Source organism: Arachis duranensis, chromosome 10 (assembly GCF_000817695.3).
Source record: "Arachis duranensis cultivar V14167 chromosome 10, aradu.V14167.gnm2.J7QH, whole genome shotgun sequence".
NCBI lineage: Eukaryota > Viridiplantae > Streptophyta > Magnoliopsida > Fabales > Fabaceae > Arachis > Arachis duranensis.
In genome coordinates this window covers 89,583,675-89,606,347 of record NC_029781.3, presented here as the reverse complement: position 1 = coordinate 89,606,347, position 22,673 = coordinate 89,583,675, and the positions used below count along the sequence as shown (strand labels likewise).

Genomic DNA, 22,673 nt, shown 5'->3' with positions numbered 1-22,673 from the left:
CTTGGCTAAGTTCTTTCCTCCTCAAAAGTTGAGCAAGCTTAGAGTGGATGTTCAGACCTTCAAACAAAAAGAAGGTGAATCCCTCTATGAAGTTTGGGAAAGATACAAATAGATGACTAAAAGGTGTCCTTCTGACATGCTTTTAGAATGGACCATTTTGGATATATTCTATTATGGTCTATCTGAGTTCTCTAAGATGTCACTAGACCATTCTGCAGGTGGATCCATTCACCTAAAGAAAACGCCTGCAGAAGCTCAAGAACTCATTGACATGGTTGCAAATAACCAGTTCATGTACTCTTCTTAGAGGAATTCTGTGAGTAATGAGACACCTCAGAGGAAGGGAGTTCTTGAAATTGATGCTCTGAATGCCATATTGGCTCAGAACGAAATGTTGACTCAGCAAGTCAACATGATTTCTCAAAGTCTGAATGGATGGCAAAATACATCCAATAGTACTAAAGAAGCATCTTCTGAAGAAGAAGCTTATGATCTTGAGAACCCTGCAATAGCAGAGGTAAATTACATGGGTGAACCTTATGGAAACACCTATAATTCTTCATGGAGAAATCATCCAAATTTCTCATGGAATGATCAACAAAAGCCTCAACAAGGCTTTAATAATGGTGGAAGAAATAGGCTCAGTAATAGCAAGCCTTTTCCATCATCTTCTCAGTAACAGACAGAGAATTCTGAGCAGAGCACCTCTAACTTAGCAAACATAGTCTCTGATCTGTCTAAGGCCACTTTAAGTTTCATGAGTGAAACAAGGTCCTCCATCAGAAATTTGGAGGCACAAGTAGGCCAGCTGAGTAAGAAAGTCACTGAAACTCCTCCTAGTACTCTCCCAAGCAATACTGAAGAGAATCCACAAAGAGAGTGCAAGGCCATTGACATACTTAACATGGCCAAACCTAGAGAGGAAGGAGAGGACGTGAATCCCAATGAGGAAGACCTCATGGGATGTCTCTCAAGCAAGAAGGAGTTCCCTATTGAGGACCCAAAGGAATCTGAAGGTCATATAGAGATCATAGAGATCCCATTAAACCTCCTTCTGCCATTCATGAGCTCTGAAGACTATTCTTCCTCTGAAGAGGATGAAGATGTAACTGGAGAGCAAGTTGCTCAATATCTTGGAGCCATCATGAAACTGAATGCCAAATTATTTGGTAATGAGACTTGGGAAGGTGAACCTCCTTTGCTCATTAGTGAACTAGATATATGGGTTCAGCAAACGTTACCTCAAAAGAAACAAGATCCTGGTAAATTCTTAATATCCTGTACCATAGGCACCATGACTTTTAAGAAGGCTCTGTGTGATCTAGGGTCAGGCATAAATCTTATGCCACTCTCTGTAATGGAGAAGCTAGGGATCATTGAGGTACAGCCTGCCACATTCTCATTAGAGATGGCAGATGGATCACAAAGACAAGCTTATGGATTAGTAGAGGACGTGTTAGTGAAGGTTAAATGCCTCTACATCCCTATTGATTTTATAATCTTAGACACTAGGAAGGAGGAGGATGAATGCATCATCCTTGGAAGACCCTTCCTAACCATAGCAGGAGCTGTGATTGATGTTGACAGAGGAGAACTAGTCCTTCAATTAAATGGGGACTACCTTGTGTTTAAAACTCAAGGATCTTCTTCTGCAACCATGGAGAGGAAGCATGAAAAGCTTCTCTCAGTACAGAGTTAAATAAAGTCCCCACAATCAAACTCTAAGTTTGGTGTTGGGAGGCCACAACCAAACTCTAAGTTTGGTATTGAACCCCCACATTCAAACTCTAAATTTGGTGTTGGGAGTCCACAACATTGACCTGATCATCTGTGAGGCTCCATGAGAGCCCACTGTCAAGCTATTGACATTAAAGAAGCGCTTATTGGGAGGCAACCCAATTTTTATTTATCTAATTCTATTTTTATTTTTATTGTTCTTTTATGTTTTATTAGGTTTATGATCATGTAGAGTCACAAAACAAATACTAAAATTAAAAACAGAATCAAAATAGCAGAAGAAACAACACACCCTAGAGGAAGGGCTTACTGGCGTTTAAATGCCAGTAAGGAACATCTGGATGGCGTTCAACGCTAGAACAGAGCATGGATCTGGCGTTGAACGCCAGAAACATGCAGCAATCTGGCGTCTAAATGCCAGGATTGCACACTGAGGAAAGTTGGCATTTAACGCCAGAAACATGCTACAGACTGGCGTTGAACGCCCAAAACAAGCATAGAAATGGCATTTAACGCCAGAAACAAGCATCAATCTGGAGTTAAATGCCAGGATTACATGCAGAGGGCATTTTACACGCCTAAATGGTGCAGGGATGATTAATCCTTGACACCTCAAGATCTGTAGACCCCACAGGATCACCTCAGAATCTGTGGACCCCATAGGATCCCCACCTACCTTCTCCCTCTCTCTCACACCTTTTCATAACACTCTTCCCCAAACATCATTCACCAATCACCTCAATCTCTCATCCACACCTACTTTCTCCCTCTCACTCACATCCATCCTTTCTTCCCCATAAACCCCACCTACCTTCAAAATTCAAAATCTCTTTCCCACCCAAACCCACCCTACATGGCCGAAACCTACACCACTCTCCCTCTCCTCCATATCTTCTTCTTCATCATCTATTCTTTTTTCTTTTGCTCGAGGACGAGCAACATTCTAAGTTTGGTGTGGTAAAAGCATAGCTTTTTTGTTTTTTCATAACCATTTATGGCACTTAAGGCCGGAGAAACCTCTAGAAAAAGGAAAGGGAAGACAAAAGCTTCCACCTCCGAGTCATGGGAGATGAAAAGATTCATCTCAAGGGTCCATAGTTCAGTAGTAGAGCATTTGACTGCACATCAAGAGAGCCCACTCATGGACCTCAACAAGAGCATGGAAATTCCCTCATTAAGAAATTCCTGAGATACCTCAGGGGATACATTTTCCTCCACACAATTATTGGGAGCAACTAAGGATAGGAGCACTAAAATCACTAGGGATCAAGCAACAAAGGCAAGGAAGAGACATAGAGGAGCTCAAGAGCTCCATTGGTTCCCCAAGAGGAAGATGCCACCCACACTAAGGTGGACTCATTCCTTAATCTCCTTGTCTATTTATTTTCTGTTTTTGATTTTTGAGCTTCATGTTTTGTGTCTTTATTATGTGATCATTAGTGTCTAGTGTCTATGTCTTAAAGATATGAATAATTCCATGAATCCTTCACCTTTCTTAAATGAAACATGTTTTTAATACAAAAGAACAAGAAGTACATGAGTTTTGAATTCATCCTTGAATTTAGTTTAATTATATTGATGTGGTGACAATACTTTTTGTTTTCTGAATGAATGCTTGAACAGTGCATATTTTTTATCTTGTTGTTTATGAATGTTAAAATTGGTGGCTCTAGAAAGAATGATAAAAAAGAGAAATATTATTGATGATCTGAAAAATAAAAAAATTGATTCTTGAAGCAAGAAAAAGCAGTGAAGAACAAAGCTTGCGAAAAAAAAAGTGGCGAAAAAAATAAAAGAAAAAGAAAAAGCAAGCAGAAAAAGCCAATAGCCCTTAAAACCAAAAAGCAAGGGTAAAAAGGATCCAAGGCTTTGAGCATCAATGGATAGGAGGGCCCAAGAAAATAAAATCCAGGCCTAAGTGGCTAAATCAAGTTGTCCTAACCATGTGCTTGTGGCATGCAGGTCCAAGTGAAAAGCTTGAGACTGAGTGGTTAAAGTTGTGATCCAAAGCAAAAAGAGTGTGCTTAAGAGCTCTGCACACCTCTAACTGGAGACTTTAGCAAAGCTGAGTCACAATCTGAAAAGGTTCACCCAGTCATGTGTCTGTGGCATTTATGTATCCGGAGGTAATACTGGAAAACAAAGTGCTTAGGGCCACGGCTAAGACTCATAAAAGTAGCTGTGTTCAAGAATTAACATACTTAACTAGGAGAATCAATAACACTATCTGAACTCTGAATTCCTATAGATGCCAATCATTCTAAACTTCAAAGGATAAAGTGAGACGCCAAAATTGTTCAGAAGCAAAAAGCTACAGGTCCCGCTCATCTAATTATAACTAATATTCATTGATAATTTGGAATTTATAGTATATTCTCTTCTTTTTATCCTATTTTATTTTCAATTGCTTGGGGACAAGCAACAGTTTAAGTTTGGTGTTGTGATGAGCGGATAATTTATACGCTTTTTGGCATTATTTTTAGATAGTTTTTAGTAGGATCTAGCTACTTTTAGGGATGTTTTCATTAGTTTTTATGCAAAATTCACATTTCTGGACTTTACTATGAGTTTGTGTGTTTTTCTATGATTTCAGGTATTTTCTGGCTGAAATTGAGAGACCTGAGCAAAAATCTTATAGGAGGCTCACAAAGGACTGCTGATGCTGTTAGATTCTGACCTCCCTGCACTCAAAATAGATTTTCTAGAGCTACAGAACTTCAAATGGCGTGCTCTTAATGGCGTTGGAAAGTAGACATCCAGGGCTTTCCAGCAATATATAATGGTCCATACTTTGTTCGAGCTTAGACGACGCAAATTGGCATTCAACTGCAGTTCCATGCTGCATTCTGGAGTAAAACGCCAGAAACACATCACAAACCAGAGTTAAATGCTAAAAACACGTTACAACTTGGCGTTTAACTCCAAGAGAAGCCTCTTCATGTGTAAAACTCAAGCTCAGCCCAAGCACACACCAAAGTGGGCCCCCAGAAGTGGATTTCTGCATTTAGACTTATTTCTGTAAACCCTAGTAGCTAGTTTAGTATAAATAGAACTTTTTACTATTGTATTAGATATCTTTGGTCTCAGTTTTAATCTATTCTTCATCTTAGGAGACTATTGATCACGTTCATGAGGGCTGGCCTCTCGGCCATGCCTAGACCATCACTTATGTATTTTCAACGGTGGAGTTTCTACACACCATAGATTAAGGGTGTGGAGCTCTACTGTACCTCGAGTTTTAATGCAATTACTACTATTTTCTATTCAATTCAGCTTATTCTTGTTCTAAGATATTCGTTGCACTTCAACATGATGAATGTGATGATCCGTGACACTCATCATCATTCTCACCTATGAACGCGTGACTGACAACCACTTCCGTTCTATCTTAGAACGAGCGAATATCTCTTGGATTCCTTAACCAGAATCTTCATGGTATAAGCTAGAATTATTGGCGGCCATTCTTGAGGATCCGAAAAGTCTAAACCTTGTCTGTGGTATTCCGAGTAGGATTCAGGGATTAAATGACTGTGACGAGCTTCAAACTCGCGATTGTTGGGCGTGGTGACAGACGCAAAAGAATCAATAGATTCTATTCCGACATGATCGAGAACCGACAGATGATTAGCCATGCTGTGACAAGAGCATTTGGACCTTTTTCACTGAGAGGATGGGAAGTAGCCATTGACAACGGTGATGCCCTACATACAGCTTGTCATGGAAAGGAGTATGAAGGATTGAATGAAGGCAGTAGGAAAGCAGAGATTCAACAGGAACAAAGCAGCTCCATACACTTATCTGAAATTCCCACCAATGAATTACATAAGTATCTCTATCTTTATTTTATTTTTATTTATCTTTATTTTCGAAAACCTCCATAACCATTTATAATCTGCCTAACATAGATCTACAAGATGACCATAGCTTGCTTCATACCAACAATCTCCGTGGGATCGATCCTTACTCACGTAAGGTATTACTTGGACGACCCAGTGCACTTGCTGGTTAGTTGTGACAAAGTGTGATTCACGTTTGAGAGCGCTACCAAGTTTTTGGCTCCATCGTTGATGATCACAATTTCGTGCACCAGGTGCCCACTTATTTGAAAGTTGGCCACGCTTTTTTACTGCCACGCTTGAAAAGCATGGCGATAGAGGGAAATCGGCACGCTTTTACGAGGGTGGCCAGTGATTAAAAATTTGGCCAGCCTTTTTTTTGTCACGCTTAAAAAGCGTGGCCATAGAGAGAAACCGGCACACTTGAAAAGCGTGGCTATACCGTGTTTATTTTGGCACCGTAAAAAAACGTGCCGATAGAGTTCCCTCCCCTAAAATTTAGTTTCCCACCTATTTTTTCCCACACTTAACCTTTTTTTCTAAGTTATCAAATTTAACCCTAAAAATGATAACAACAACACACTAACTTTACATTGTTATCAAATTCACTTTTAACCCTAAAATTCACTTTCAAACCCTAAAAGGCACCGTCAGCTTCATCCATCTTCATCGCTCAGCTTCATCTTCTCGAACTCAGCCTTCATCATTCATCCATCTTCATCGTTCAGCTTCATCTTTTCAAACCCAGCCAGCTTCATATTCTCGAACCATCTTCATCACTGCCCTTCATTGCACCCAGCCTTCATCGCCTTCATCGTCACCTTCATCATTCATTATGGTGGTCTTCCTCGAGCTTGCCGTCACCATCACCGTCAGTGGTCATTGTCTTCCTCGACGCTGCTTTGAAAGGGTTTTGAGTGGCTTTTCCTTGAAAGGTTTAGAAAACCCTAATCTCCATCACGCCACCATCTATCTCACTGTTGCCACCCTTCGCGCTCAAGATCGCAACCAGGTTCGTTGTTAGCCAGCTCGCCATTCCTCTTGTTGTTTTGCTTGTCATCCCTCTCGCCGTTCTGGTCGTAGTGCTGCTCGCTTCTCTATCGCGGTTCTGCTCGCCGTGCTGCTCGAAGGTTAGTGCTCAGTTGTGCTTCATCTTAATTTTTTTAAAATGTTCCATTTAGAAATCAATCAAGAAAATTGGATGATTAATGGAATGTTTTCTGCTGTTAACTTTTTATTGAATTGATTAGTGATTAGCTCTTGCTGTGCTGCTGTTTTAATTTGTAAATTGGTAATAATACATAAGACATAATAGTCTAAATAAAATATCAATTTTATCCTTCAAATAGTAACCACTAGGGGTGGCAGTAGGGCAGATAGGGGCGGGTTTTTGTCATACCCGACCTCGCCCCGCCGTCCTTACACTCCATTACTACCCACTCCACCCCTACTCGCGGGTAATAGACTGTTCTACCCTAACTCGTCTCTGCGGGTATCCGTCCCACTCCTATTCGCCCCTATAAAAAATAAATAACATTTTAATTTTTACACATTATATATAAATTAAGTTAAAAATTTAAAATTCATAGATAAATTAAAATACAAACATAAAATTCATACAATGTCATTAGCTAAAATAACTTGAAATTAAGAAAAAAATATTGTTAGAGCACCACAAATTTAACACCATAATAAAGAAATTACAATATTAGATATAAAATGATCTTCAACCCTTATTCTTGTTCACTTTCAACATCTTCATCATCATTAAAAGTTTGCAAATCAAGATTTAAATCTGAAAATTAAAAGAGATAACAATTAACAAATTAATCGGTACTATGAAAAAAATTAACATAAATGAAGATTAATCAATATATCACCTTTACTTCCCAAAGGTGTCCACAACCAACTTTGGTCACACATCAAAGCTTCAATTATGTTTTGTTTGAGCTTTGCACGATGAGGAAAAATCACACGATCACTTGTACTAAAAGCAGATTTAGAGGCAACAGTAGACACCGGAATAGCATATATATCCTTAGCTATTTTTGCAAGAACTTTAAATTTCATCTGATTGTTCTTCCACCATTTCAAAACATTAAAGTTAGGATCATTTGGAGGATGAATTTCCTCCTCAAGATAATGATCAAACTCAACATTCACATATGAACTCCTTGTCATTTTTCTTCTTTTAAGATACACCATATAATCATCACCCCCAAATAAACTTGCATTTTCACTTTCATTAAGTTCTTTTATACCAACACCAACACCAACACTGACATGTGACACATCAGAATTTATTTTTTGAGTGTATTCATTAACCAACTCATTACACAACTGATGGATTCTATCAACTTGCTTGGAGCATTCTGTTGGATCAGGATACATTTTTTCAAATTGAAACTCAACCCCAACCATGTTGTACTTAGGGTCTAAAACAGCAGCAACACCCATAATGCCATGAATTTCATCCTAATACTTTTCAAATTTCTTCTTCATGTTAGATGTCATATTAGCAATTAATGGATTAATAGAAATTTTTCATTCATTCAATGACACTTTTGTTTTACAAACCAAAGTAAAATAAAGATTAGCAGTCTGAAATTTAGACCCAGAAAATAGTTGAGTAACATCATAAAACAATTTCAATCTCACATATTTCCTTCGCAAGTTCCCACTCCTCATTACTTGGCACAGTTTTATATTGGGGTTCCTTCTGCCTTAACCTAGGAAAGACAGCTTTATACAACAAAGCATTTTCTAACATCAAATAAGTTGAGTTCCATCTAGTTGGGCAATCAAGAACTAATTTCTTAGTAAATGAGATCGCTGTTTTAGCACACCAACTCATAAAAGTTTCGGTCCTTTTCTGTGTTGTAGTCCAATACAATACACTACTACGAATCTTTTCTATACTTTTCTTAACAATACTTAAGCCATCCTTCACAATCAAATTCAATATATGAGCATAGCAACGCATGTGTAACAATTTATCCCCCAGCATCAAGAATGAAGAATCTAAACACCCCAATAGTCCATCTATCATAGCATCATTAGTAGAATGGTTATCCAATGTAATAGTGGACAATTTTCTATCAATGTTCCATTCTAACAATATTTTCATCAACGTTTCAGTGAGAACTTCACTTGTATGGAGACAAGGAACATAACAAAAGATGAAAAGATTAACAAACATGCATGCATTTTTAGATTAACCAAGCTCAATATATGAAAACAACACAATGTATAAAAGATTATAAAATGTTTAAAGTACCTTAATAGGCGCATATGCAACTTCCACGAACTATCAATATAGTGAGCCGTGACAACCATGTATCCTTTTTCTTGGTTGGAAGTCCACATATCACTAGTTATTGCAACTCTACTATCATTTTCATCTAGTTGAAGAGTTAACTTCCGCTTCTCGTCCCCATACATCTTCAAGATGTCTTTTCTGACAGTGTTTCAACTAGGCATTTTAAATGTTGGTTGCATTGAAGCAAAAGCTCGCCTCAATCCATGGTGGTCCACACAACTCATAGGATACTCATGCAAAATAATCATTTCAGCGACATATTTTCTTGTAAATGAAGGATCAAACACAAAACCATCTTCATTCACTTTTTTTCTTTTGTGATTGTTTTGACAATGATTCAACAATTGATGATTGCCTAAAGTTTGCCACCTTTACTCTCTTACAATATCGATCCACATGGTTCCTCAATGACTTGGTACCATTCCTCGGATTTGCACTAAGCACAGTCTTGCAAAACTTGCATTTCACCTTCCATCCACCTTCAACTTTCAAAATACTTCCAATAAGCACTCTTAACATGAGTTTTATTGTCACCTTTATTAGGAGTTGATCCTTCTGGAGTTGAGACATTATCCGTTGCTTGTGGAGTTTCTGAAGTTGGATTAGCATTACTTTGAACTTCAATTTCATTATCAGTTGGAGCAACACTATTGCTTTGTGTGTCTTCTCTAGCATTACTAGCCATGAAGTAATTTGAAAACACCTATATCAATAAAATTAAAATACATGAGAGTATAAAATTAACATAAATCATATCATAAATGCATAATTACAAAATCAGAATAAACTAAATCAGATTGCACAATTACAAAATCAGAATAAAATCAAAATAAAAAATGCATAAAAATGATAATTCAAAGCATAAATACATAAGAACACCATGAGCATATTTCCTTAATTAAAACAGAACACAAAGCAACAGTTTCATCATGAATGTGAAACTCATTTCAAGATGATACTGAATAAGTTAGATTAGAAATTATTAATTCCATTATAATATTTAGTAATAATAAGATAATAGCCAAAGCATAGTTTATTTACACCACTTGAATGAAAAAGTAACAGCGTTATTGTATTTATTATGGCTTCCAAGATATTCCACTTATAACCTCCCCAATTCCCATCTCCATTTCCAAAACAGCACAAACGTCCATAGCAAAAGTGGTAATATAAAAAAGGGATACACAAAAGTCCAATTCATTTTTTTGTTTCATAGAAATGCTTTTTGCCTTTTTGAGCATCAAATTTTGGTATTAATAAAATAAACACACCCATATATATAATTTTTTTAAAGCTTCAAACAACAAATATCTTTGCTTGTGTGTGAAGTTGAAACTTGAAAGTTGAGAGTTGAAAGCACTTTATTGCTACACAAAAAAGAGTGGACTCATATCTCATCTTTGACAATTGACACAGTCATAGGTTTAAAGTCTTCCCTACTTAAAAGGGTCTTTTGTTCACACATTTTTATTTCTTTCTTTGATCTTTGATCTTATTTTCCATCATCATTATCTTTGTGTTGTAGCCATCATCAATATCATTCATCAAATTGCAATAACAACATCAAATACATCATATTTCCTTAGTAAGCTGTTTCAAAATCAAAATAAAGTTGTTTCAACCCACCAAACTTAGTAACAAACTAAGGAAACTACCCAAACAATCTGTTATCACCCAAAAATAAAAGAACTTCTTCTTTGTCTATTCTCATGATACATCCAAAATTAGCCAGAGATTAAACATATCAAATCATTCAAAAAGAAAAGAAAGGATGGGATAGGGGCAAAAACTGTACCAATGCTATGCGGGGAGAATTTGGTGGAGGTGGCACGTTTCGGGACCAGGAGAGGCATGGACGAGGCTTGATTCCGATATAGAGGAGGCACGGGGGTGGCTCGTCTAGTGCGTGACTTGGAGGCCAAAGAGAGCACAGAGGATTTCGGTCTGAGAGGCGGCGCGGAGGAGGAGCGAAGGCACACGCGGCTTGAAGGAGACGCGAAAGAGATCGTAGAAGCACGCTGCGGAGGAGTGGCAATGAGATGATTCAACGAGTTACGATGGCAGAGACGAATTGCGTGGAATAAAAGGTATATATATACTCCGGGACAGGTAGGGGCGGGTTTAGCCTGACCCCGACCCCGCCCTGCCCCGCCCATCAACCCGCCACGGTTCAGACCCGCCCCGCTCTGGGTCGGGTTCAAACCCGTCCCGACCGGGTAGGGGCGGGGCGGGTACCCGCGGGTACGGGTACTGCTGCCATCTCTATTAGTGATGACCACACGTCAAATAGAAGCATTTAAAGCAGGATTCAACTAGGTTAGATACTAGTCTTCATCAATAGAAAGGAGTTTTAGTTTTGATTAGATTATGTTTGGTATTAAATTCTCAAAGAGTTTTGATTGTTATTAGAAAGTGCCTAGTATTAAATTGTATTATATTTATTTATTTTAATCATGGCCTATTCTTGTCTCCCCCTTTACTAATTTTTTTTAATTATCCCCGAGACATGCTGAAAGAGAACTTGACGGGTTAAATTATATAGGATTAAATATTTTTTCCTTCTGCTGCTATTTCTGAACTTTAAGAGTTCACTGATACATAACATCAATAAGGTGGCATGTCATGAGTTGTTTTCTGTACATAGCCTTATCTATATGTCTTGTCTTGATATTGTTTGTGAATTAAGAAGGTGGTGTTTTACTGCTTGCGTCAATAAGGCAAACAGATGAGCTGGACTATAGTTGAAAAATTCGTTAAGGATTCTTTTTCCAGTTTACTTGAATTCAAAATTTTAACACTTGTCACTTGTTTCTTTCTTCTGGTCATTTCAAGTTTTTGACATATCATCTTTGCAAATTTTTATGCTCATCCTGGTCATTTCAAAATTTTTACTTAAGATTATATTTTATGCTCATCCTGATTGATGCTATTTTATTGATTTGCCAAGTATGATGACATGTGCTAATTACCTGAAGCTTTCTCCTTATTCTACCAAGGTATAATTCATCATATAGATTTGATGATTCATTATCATGCTCATTGAGGTTTCTTTTGGTACTAATTTACAATACCCCACATTTTCTTGGCAAGAAATTATGTCCAATAAGCTACTCTATGCAATCAATGAGGGCTAAGAATCCTTTGATTTATCATGCGTCTCAAGAACTAACCAAGTTATCCCTGAATATTAATATGATGAATCAGGGCTTTTGAGGCTGAATCAATTTTTGGTTGCATGTACTTCCCTTCTTCTCATCTCAAATAATGGAGGCTGAATCGGATTGGCACATTTTCAAGGTGTAAAGGGATTCGCGGGGCTCATTTTAGCTATTAGTGTATGTTGTATTTTTCAACTAATAATTTTTTTTCACAAATGTGATGAAGGTTCATGTATGTTGGATGTGTTAATTTAAAATTATATAAAAAATTTTCCATTGTTGAAATGAGTCATTTAAATTATGATTCAAAATTATATATTAATTTTTCAATGTTAAATTAGAAAAATTCATAAACAAGTATAGTCATAAGTATTTTGATCTAAATAATCATATTTTTTGCTATTGGCACGTTTTTTAAGCGTAGTCATATCTTCTATTAATCATCAACAGCCACGCTTATCAAGTGTAGCCATATTTTCTCCTATTGGGATGCTTAAAAAGCATACCCATATCTTCTCCTATCGGTACGCTTTTGAAGTGTAGCCAAAACTACCCATTGGGCACGCTTCCAAAAGCGTGGCGAAGCGTACCTATAGGTTAAGACCTATGGCCGCATTTTTTAAGCATGGCAAGAGATGAAAGCGTGCCAACAAAAAAAGTGTGCCGATAGATCTTCAAAAGCGTGGCCATAGAGCAACCAGCACGCTGGCGGACGTGACCCTTTCAAAAGCGTGCCGATAGCTCAAAAAGCGTGGCGAAAAGCTATCCACACGTTTTTTGGTACTTTTTGGCATGCTTTAAAAGCGTGGCAGAAAGTTTATTTTCTTGTAGTGCGTTTATACTATATAGTTGTTTTCTTTAGTATTGAATATGGTTTTATTCTTTGATTGTTATTTTATATGATACGAAGATGTTTAGCTTAATAGGTTGCACTAGTGAGTATGGTTGGACTGTAAACATGGAGAGGATTATGAAGGCACAGACCTTGAGAGATAACAGTATGACTGGCTTCATATCTAGTAAGAAGACTATGGAGATCAAGCCTGACATACATCGGCATTATAGAAGAACTGACGAAGAAAACGGAAGATGATAAAATTAGGCATTTATTTGTTAAAGTTCATGAGAAAACATGTATTTTTTTTTGTTTAGTCATGTGTATTTTGATTTGAATTGGCAATTGCAAGTATATGTAATTAAAATTTACTTAGTTGGATTTGAAACAACTTTTTAATTTAAATATATATGCAATATATTAGCTTATTAGCTTATTTTTTCTTTCTATTTATTAAATTTAGTTTAAATAAATAATTTTATTAAAGTGTGCTATATATCCTTTTAAAAAGACAATTCCAAATAAATTTAGATAAATGTTGTTTTAGATATATGAAAAGACAACACTGAAAAATTTAGGTAAGTGTTGCTTTAGGTTTATGAAAAAAGTAACTTAAAAAAATATAAACAAGTTTTGCTTTAGGTATATGAAAAGGCATCTTAAAAAAATCTGAATAAGTGTTGCTTTATGTATTAGAAAATACAACTCGTAAAAAATGTTGTCATAAAGTCTTATTATCTAAAGTGTTGTGTTTGGGTATTCTAAAGCAACTCTTTCGTGGAGTTGCTTTTTTTTTTGTAGAAAAGGCAATATTTTTTGAAGATTGCCATAAAAAGGGTTTTCTTTGATACACAAAAGCGTTGCCGTAGACCAAAGGTAACAACCGTATAGGCAACCCCCAAAAAGCATTGCATTTTGTCGGAAAGTGTTACCTATGATAAAAGGTAACACTTTTTCTTATTACAGGCAACGTTTTTAAAGGGTTGCCTCAGCTCGAATTTGTTGTAGTATAAATTACACAAAATTCAGCATAATTACTCATTGAAATTCGAAACTGAGGGGATGAGTAGTTGGGATAGAAAACAGAGCTTACCTATAAAATTGTTCCAATAGATTCGTAGAGCTCGACGCGGTAGCCGCAAACGGTGCGGCAATTGAAGCTCGGAGTAGGAAGTTACGGCAAGTTGAATGGAGGACAAGGATTTTGCTCTTGTTCCCCTCTCTTGAATTTGTTTCAGCGTTCTTGCTGAATGAAGGAGGAAGAAGGGGTTTTCTTTCAGTGTGGGTAACTTTGTAGGTTGGGCCATGGGTCTAATACGGGTCTGGTTCATTCGGTTCAGTCCATGCACCCCAATCTTGGGCCAAATTCTTCAAAATTAGTGTTAAAATTCTAACTTTAATTAGGTTTATCTCATTAAACTATAAAATCTAATTTTCTAATTTTCTTGAATAAATGTTAATTTATGAGTTAATTATTTATTAATAATTCGGAGTTTACACTCCAACCTTGTTTTTCGAGCATAGCCATATTAAAGGCCCTAAGATCCTTGAAATTTAAACCTCCTTGAGACTTTAGTATATATATTACAGTCAATTTAATCTAGTGTATTTTCTTTTTTTCGTTCTTCTCTGTCTCCACTAAAACTACATTATCATCTTGTAAAATTCTTCCATTAATGTCCTTGAAAGCTTAAAATAGCTCAAAATATAAATACAAATAGCAGTTGTCACCGCCTTAATGAGCACTTCTTTATCACTGGCTGATAACAAGAATTGTTTTCACTGCTAAAGTTTCGTGGTAACTCTATCCTTAATATAATTAAAGATAACCTTCTTAGACTTGTTAACCACGGAAGGGAGACCCAAATATCTGTCCTGGTTCCCTATATGAGGCACTTGTAATACATCTACAAATTGATTCCTTATATCTCCGGTATGTTATATCTGAAAAAATCGATAATTTGCCTAATTTAATGACTTGACCACTAATTTAGAAATAGGTCTATAATACACTCAATAAGTGTTGACAATCCTCTTTTGTAGTTCTACCAAATAGAATTGAGTTGTCCACAAAAAATAAGTGGCTAATAGCAGGGCATATGCGATTAAGTCTCAAGCTAATAATTCCTTGCCTCTGTTCTCCTCTATGGAGCAGATGAAAGAGTCTCTATACACGAGAGAGAGAGAGAGAGAGAGAGAGAGAGAGAGAGAGAGAGAGAGAGAGAGAGGAATAAGAGATTGTCATTACACACTCCTTCATCCAGTCCACCTACTTTTTGCAAAAACCCATCTTCTCCATTAGCCCAAACAAAATTCTATTCCACCATATCATATGCCTTATTTATATCTAGTTTGAGAGCCATCTTACTATCTTTATACCGCCTATTCTTAAAAAATGTATGAACTCATGAGCAATTAGCACATTATCACTAATAAGTCGACCCTTGATTATATTCTGATTTGGGCTAATAATTTTATTCATGACATTTAATTTTATAAAAATATTACTCAAATTAATAGGACAAATTTACTTCATAATATAAGCATTAGAGACCTTTAGTATCAAATAAATATTGGTATAATTAGAACCCTCATTAAATGACTATCTGAAAAAAAGTTAACCACTGTCTATATCACATTAGTCCTTATAATATTCCAAAATATTTGATAAAATTTAACAGTAATAAAGTGATATTAATCTGATAAAATCTACTAAATAGAAGGAGATATATTTGTAAAAAAATTCTAAAAATAATTTTTGATGTAATATTTTATAAACTTACTTTAAAAAATAATATTTTTCTATTTTTAATTTGAGTAAATCTAGATCAAGAAAATTTTTTTGGGTATTTTTTTATGCAAATAACAAAAAATTCAAATTATTTTAGAAAATTGATTTATTTTTTTACTTTCTAAATTTTTTTATATGTTTAAAAAAATATGGATGTCTTTTTAGGCTTTTTAATTTCAATATGGTACCGGAACTTCTAACAGACGCCGTTATGGGGGAGGGAGGGGAATGACGAGAGTGTGGTGTCAGTGACCACCCAACTCGCACCGTGCGAGTTCCACTAAGCAAATCTCACCGTGCGAGTTCCGTCCAGCAAATCTGACCGTGCGATTGCCACCACCGAAGACACGTGTCGCGTAGCAGGAGCCACCCCAATTCGGTGCCCTTATAACAGCTCCCTCACTCATGCATTAACTTCTCTCACCCTCCGAGACATCACTCTCCCAGCTTTCGTTTTCAAACCTGAAGCCCCCATTGTTATTCATCTTCCTCCTCTCATTTCTGCATGTTTCAATACATGAAAGAATGCCCAAAAAAAATAAAACTAGAGATGTTGATCGACCTGAGCTTCATATCATGCATTATCTCAGTCACTCTGATTATGTAAGTTTTTTTTTAAGGTTTTTAAATTTTTTTATTTAAAAGTATTAATGTAAAATATTTATTTGTTATGATTGTTGTTATTAGAAGTGCAAATTAGAAATATCCATAGGATAGAATGATTATTACTATTTTTTAGGATTTATATGTATTTTTTAAGATTTATAGAATTTTTGGAATTAATTTTTAGAATATAAGTATTATTGTTAGTGAAATTATTGTTATTATTTAGTAAGTTTGGGACGTTTTTTATAGAGAGCACGGAAATTTTAGAATGTGAATTTTGAATGTTTTGTATTATTATTATAGTTATGTTTATGTTTAAATATAAATATAAGGAAATTAAAAAAATTGGACCCCCAACGGTTATAATTGTAACTAATATTGAGAATAGGTTTAATTTAATTTTTATAGTTATGTTTATGTTTAAATATAAATATAAGGAAATTAAAAAAAAAATTGGAGCCCCAACGGTTTAATTTAATTTTGAAAATAGGTTTAATTTAATTTTTATAATTCTATTTAAATTATTAAGTAGGTATATTGTAATGAATGAAGGTAAATGTTCTTGTTGTTGTGAGTTAGTCTTAGTTTGGGAAACTATTAATTAGTTAGTATGAATGATGTTCCAAAAAGAATTTAGGCATAGAGTGATTGTTATAAATGTTTTTTATAATTCAGTGAAATATCTTTAGTTAACTAATGGTATATGCAGTAGTAGGTGGTTAGTGGGTATTATTACATATTATTCAAGATAAATGTGTTACTGTGGAGAGATTTGATTAGGTATTTATGTATTAGTTATCATTATTATCAATAGTTGTTGTGGTATAAAATATTTTTATTTTAGTAGTAACCTAGTAAGTGTTAAGAAGTTGAGTAATACTTTGTTATGAACTTTGCAGAAGTTAAGAATGTTGACATGTGAGCATCCTGTTCCTCCGGATCGGTACAATGATAGGGTAGAGGAGCAGCTACGACTTACTGGCTTTTACCATGCATCACAGATTGGGGTAGTCCAATGTCAAAAGGCATTGGTGAATGTGCCGTCACTCTTGAAGACGTTGCTCTAATACTTGGTCTTCCAACGGACGGACTTCCAGTTACAGGGATGACATTGAGTAGTTTCGAAGCGTTGGAGGCTGAGTGTTTGCATCAATTCGGAGTTGCACCGCGTAAGTCGGAGTGTAGAGGCAGTTGCATTAAATTGAGTTGGCTTCGGGACCTTAAAGAAAATTTACCCTTGACTGATGAAGTTGGTATACAGAGGTATGTCAAATGCCACATTATGTTGCTTATCGGGACGATCTTGTTTGGGGATAAATCAGGTGCAGCAGGTGTGCACTGGAAGTTTCTTCCATTGCTACGTGAATTTGGTAGTATTATACAATACAGTTGGGGATCTGCATGCCTAGCACACCTCTATAGGGCATTATGCCGGGCATCTCGAGTTGACTGTAAAGGCATAGATGGCCCACTAACACTTCTTCTCGGTTGGGCTTGGATGCGGCTCCCATATCTATCGCCGGTTCCTAGGGAGCCCCGCAGTTTCCCGCTAGCAAACAGGTAATATAATTTTTAAATGTACCACTTTATTTATATTTATAACTCAATTATCAACATTAAATGTATCGTATAAGGTGGCGGAACTGGGAGCGGGGTGACCGACGATATAGATATATGAAGCTAGCTGACTTTAGGAAGGCCTTTGATGAACTTTAGGAAGGCCAGGTGTGTTTTAATTAAAGAAGTATTAGTTTCGAATTTGGGGCGCGGGACAAAATTATGAAGCATTTTTATTGTTATTGGTATTGTGGATTGTAATCATGAGTTTCCTTTATTTTTCCCAGTTTATATCGGTTGCTTATGCTGTGGATCGCGTGGATCCAAACATAATACCTGCTGAAATCTATATGCACTCGGTTGTGTGGAGCGCTACAGTGCCTTTGGTATCATTTGAATGTATTGAGTGGCATGCTACCGATAGGTATAGGCGACAATTCGGACTCGTTCAGGGAGTGCCTGAGGAGGTGCGGAATCTAGATAAGGCGCATGGAGAAGTCCTCACTGGTCCTAAGAATTTTAACTGGGCCACGGCACCTACTCATTACATGTGGGTGATGCATTGGACCAACAGGTATCATCACGTTCTTTCCGAGCTTCCCATTCCTTCACAGCCTCAGTTGGAAACTTATATGCATTGGTACCGAGGAGAATATGGGAACCGCTTGTGTTTGTCAAATCTTGTGGGTGAAGAGGATGATGAAGGTAATCAGGATTTGGATGGTGGTAATCATGATATGGATGAGGGTAGTCAGGATATGGATGATGACAATGATGAACAGGAGCCACATTCGCCTGAGGTACCACCTACGAATCCGCTTCCACAAGAACAACCTCAGTTCTCAGGCCAGTATGTACCGCAGTCACACTTCAACCCATCATTTACGCATCATCAACAACATTGGGGTATGTCACAGTTTGATCCAGGCGAAGGCGGTTCTTTTAGCCAGTTGCTTGGGCTTATGGCTGGAGAAGGAGGACAGTCTCAATTTGGCCATCAAAATGAGTTAATGCCAGGGAGGCATTCGTTGGATGCGAGGTATCCAGGCCATACTTCATCGGTTGCATCTGGAGGATTTGTATCTGTTGACTCTAGTAGGAGTGACGGTGGACGCGGAGTTTTTAATAGCCAAAATCCGTACGTTGTTTCCATGGGACTCATTGAGGAAAATGATAACACACTCCAGCAGGAGACCGATGCGTATATAGCGGACAACCCGGATGCCGAAGATGATGATGAGGACGATGAAATAGAGGAGTTCGATGAGGACGAAGAGTCCCGTAATGATGGTATTCATATTTTGTATTTTGCTTTACATGATAGGGTAGTTATTTATTGTGTGGTCATAAATGGTATATTTGTTTGTGTATTCTTGGATAATATGTGGTATCTTTGTTGACTTGAGAACCTACTGTACTATATTTAATTGTTTATATATTATTGTGAACAGGTCAGGCCCGCACTCCGGATGACCAAGCCAAAGGTTACAACCTTAGGATTGATCCCCCACGTCGTAGCGCTAATCGATACACTCCATCTGTTTTCAAAAAGGCGGCCAAGAAATGCAAGAAATTGGTGAACGATGTAAAGTGGTCAATTAGAAAGTAGTTGTGGTGTATTGTATGTTTTGGACATTAGGTACTAATGTATTTATTTAAGTTTTAAGCATGTCGACTATGTTTAGAATAATTTATATGTTTTGGACATTAGGTACTAATTTATTTATTTAAGTTTTAAGCATTTCGATTTTGTTTAGCCAAATTTGAAGTTGTTTTGGACATTAGGTACTACTGACTTGGAGGCTGCTAAGATATCTATTGTACCTTTAGAGTATCCATGAATTTATTATGAAATATATTTCATGTGTCTACATGCTACAGGTGTTAAATAGAATTACTGGAGTCACTTCTTTTTTATATGGAAAATATAATTTATTATATAGGCTCTATCTAGAATACTGCTCGCGAGGAATTCGGTTTAACCAGTCTGTATACGCTTCGCCCCGTTCCCGCAATCGCTGGTATCGCAGTTCGTACTCCCGCACCGTCCTTGAATATCCTGGAGGAAAGCAAAAAAAAAAAAATTAGCTGTCGAAAGAAATCGCGTGATGGTGGAATCTATTAATAACATAACTAAATTTAGTAAATGGTTACCAATGTTGACGACCAATTTTTAGAGGTACGGTGCCTTGAATTTTCGCAGAAAGTTTGACTCAATATGCCTGATGCAAAACATATGAAAAGCTCTAGGAGGTGACCAAGCTCCATTACTGCGCTCCACAGCTGCATTGATGGATTCGTGTCGGTCGGATATTAGACCAATACCATCCCGAGTGACAACATGTTGACGAAGGTTACTTAGGAAAAAGTGCCATGCATCAGAAGTCTCTCCCTCCACAACAGCAAACGCAATTGGGACAATATTGTTGTTCCCATCTTGTGAAACTGCCACTAGCAGACAACCCTTATACTTTCCATACAAGTGAGTCCCATCCACCTGGACAACTGGTTTACAGTGTCTGAATGCCCTAATACAGGGGTAATAACTCCAAAATACTCGATGCAGTATTCGAATATCACCCACCAAGTCATCGCCTTGATATGCAGGCATAGTCTCAAAATGGATAACAGTTGATGGCTCCTTATGACACATGGCCTCAAACCATATAGGCAACGCTTCATACGATGCTTCCCAACCTCCAAATATTTTTTCTACTGCCCTTTGCTTAGCCAGCCATGCTTTCCGATAACTAATGGTGTAGTTAAACTTCGATTGCACTTCTGCTATAACCGACTTTACCTTTAAGGACGGGTCCGCCTCAACCAATGGCTTTATCGCTTCTGCAATTGTGAGAGAATCCAGCTTCGAATGGTCCTGTGAAATCATGGCTCGGGTACATGTGTGACTACCATTATACCTCCTTATAACCCAACAGTACTTCCTGCTGATCATGCTAACCCTGATAAGCCAATCACACCCTGATCCGTACTGCGTACACTTGGCATAAAATGTCAACGGCTCAGACTCATACACCCGGTAGTCTACACTTCGTCGTATGGTATACTCTTTTATCGCCTTAATAACAGCTTCCCTCGAACCGAACTCCATACCAACGGCAAACTCACCATCTGCGACAATAGGAATCTCTGCATTTGACAACCAGCATAGGAAAAATCAAATAAAGAGACATATATTACAAATCTGACAACACCTTATTATGTCACTCTAATTAAAACAAAAACACCAGCAAGTCATGTAAAAATTAGACCATAAAGGCCGGTTCGACCGTCGCACGACATGAACCGGAACCTAACCGGTCCGGTTCACTGGATTTTAACCGTTAACTGCGAATGATATTTACAAACTCATGTAAATTTTACCTACCTGCAGTCATATATCCCGGAAACTCCGGAACATGCATGGCTTCCAAATCCAAAACTCGCATGAATGATGGCTCCTCAAACGGCTCATCGTTTGCGAGTGCATTTGCCACCTCTGTTACATCTGGCGCCGTAGCTCCTTCACCTTGATCTTCACCTCCATCTCCATCTGGACCAACAAACTGGTAGTTACTTTCGAACTCTTCTTCGCTGTCAGTATTATAATCTTCTCGTAGAATATTTCGGTCGGCCTCAGATTGTTCAAACTCAATATACAACTCGATGAAGGAGATCTGAGCCCGGTTTTCAATATACATTGAAAACATCTCTTGCATGCTCGCTTCGTCCGTCACATATCTGCTTTGAAACTGGACGAATCCACCAAATACCTGTATGGGATATCTGTATAGAATACATGATATCTTTCTTGCTCTCTCAGAATCAATGGCTTCAGAAATCACCCCTTTCAGCTCTTCAAATGAGATGATAAAGGGAATAACAACATCTAAGGGTTTTTCACATATAAATTTTACTCCTTCCGAAGTTTGTAGTAAAATCTGACCAAAATAATACACCTTTAATAATACTCGGTCACTCATCTCTCTCAAACATATAAAAAGAAAAGAACATAGATTTGGCAAGTAGAGTTCAATTTTGAATCACCAGATAATAATAAGGAAATAAGAAAGAAGAAACAGAAGAGTATGCGGCCGTTCAAGTTGGGGAAGAAGAAGACGCGAGTGACCTACTTCCTTACTGCGTGCTTTTATATGGACCATTTTAAGGAACTCGCACCCATCGACTAGGTTAACATGACACAGCTAAATATTTACAACTCAAATCGCACCATGCGATTTCCTATTCAATTTCCTGGAATAAACTTCATCCCCACTCAAAACGGAGGGTGCGAGTTCCTACCAACATCCACCCCCTACAACTCGCACCATGCGATTTGTTGCACCGTTGTAGCACACCCAACTTTAAACGGAGGGTGCGATTTCAGCTGCAGAAAATCTCATTTCTCCTTATCATACAAATCGCAATGTGCGATTTCATGTAGCATAAATTTTCATTTCTCCTTCTCATACAAATCTCACGGTGAGATTTCTCCACCCTCACAGTGTCAGAAAGCTATCCCACATATGCGTGTATTCCCCCATACTTCCATATCTGTGAAAAGCTCCCCTGTAGGTTCCACATCGATAAAAATTAGCCTGTCTTTTTACCACGAATTGAAAAATAATAAATTTTGATCATATTTAAAATGATCAAAATATCATTTTATTACTTGGAGAATCATCTCATAAAAAATTAAATGTTTTAAAGGTCAAAATTATAATTTATCATTAATAATATCAATGATTTCCACGAGTTTATAAAAAAAGAAAGAAATATACTAGCACTTTTTTGACTCCATTACGTGGAATGGAAACCCTCTCTTTCTCTCATCAAT

General features: G+C 37.1%; 3 protein-coding genes across 3 annotated transcripts; 2 read left to right on the top strand and 1 right to left on the bottom strand.

Moving 5' to 3' along the window:
• The first annotated feature begins 17,297 nt into the window (after positions 1-17,297).
• On the top strand, positions 17,298-17,998 carry LOC107470719 (protein MAIN-LIKE 2-like). Its single transcript, XM_016090125.3, has 2 exons — positions 17,298-17,842; positions 17,917-17,998. The coding sequence occupies exons 1-2, from the start codon at positions 17,298-17,300 to the stop codon at positions 17,996-17,998; spliced, it is 627 nt and encodes a 208-aa protein (XP_015945611.2).
• A 145-nt stretch (positions 17,999-18,143) lies between these two features.
• On the top strand, positions 18,144-19,450 carry LOC110276953 (uncharacterized). The gene is made up of 2 exons (XM_021134059.2): positions 18,144-19,129; positions 19,291-19,450. The coding sequence occupies exons 1-2, from the start codon at positions 18,190-18,192 to the stop codon at positions 19,446-19,448; spliced, it is 1,098 nt and encodes a 365-aa protein (XP_020989718.2). The 5' UTR covers positions 18,144-18,189; the 3' UTR covers positions 19,449-19,450.
• A 335-nt stretch (positions 19,451-19,785) lies between these two features.
• Positions 19,786-21,819, bottom strand: LOC110276716 (uncharacterized). The gene is made up of 3 exons (XM_052255680.1): positions 21,225-21,819; positions 20,111-20,986; positions 19,786-19,898 (listed from the first exon to the last, which is right to left on the bottom strand). Exons 1-3 carry the CDS (start codon positions 21,817-21,819, stop codon positions 19,786-19,788), a joined length of 1,584 nt encoding a protein of 527 aa, XP_052111640.1.
• Positions 21,820-22,673: the final 854 nt, after the last annotated feature.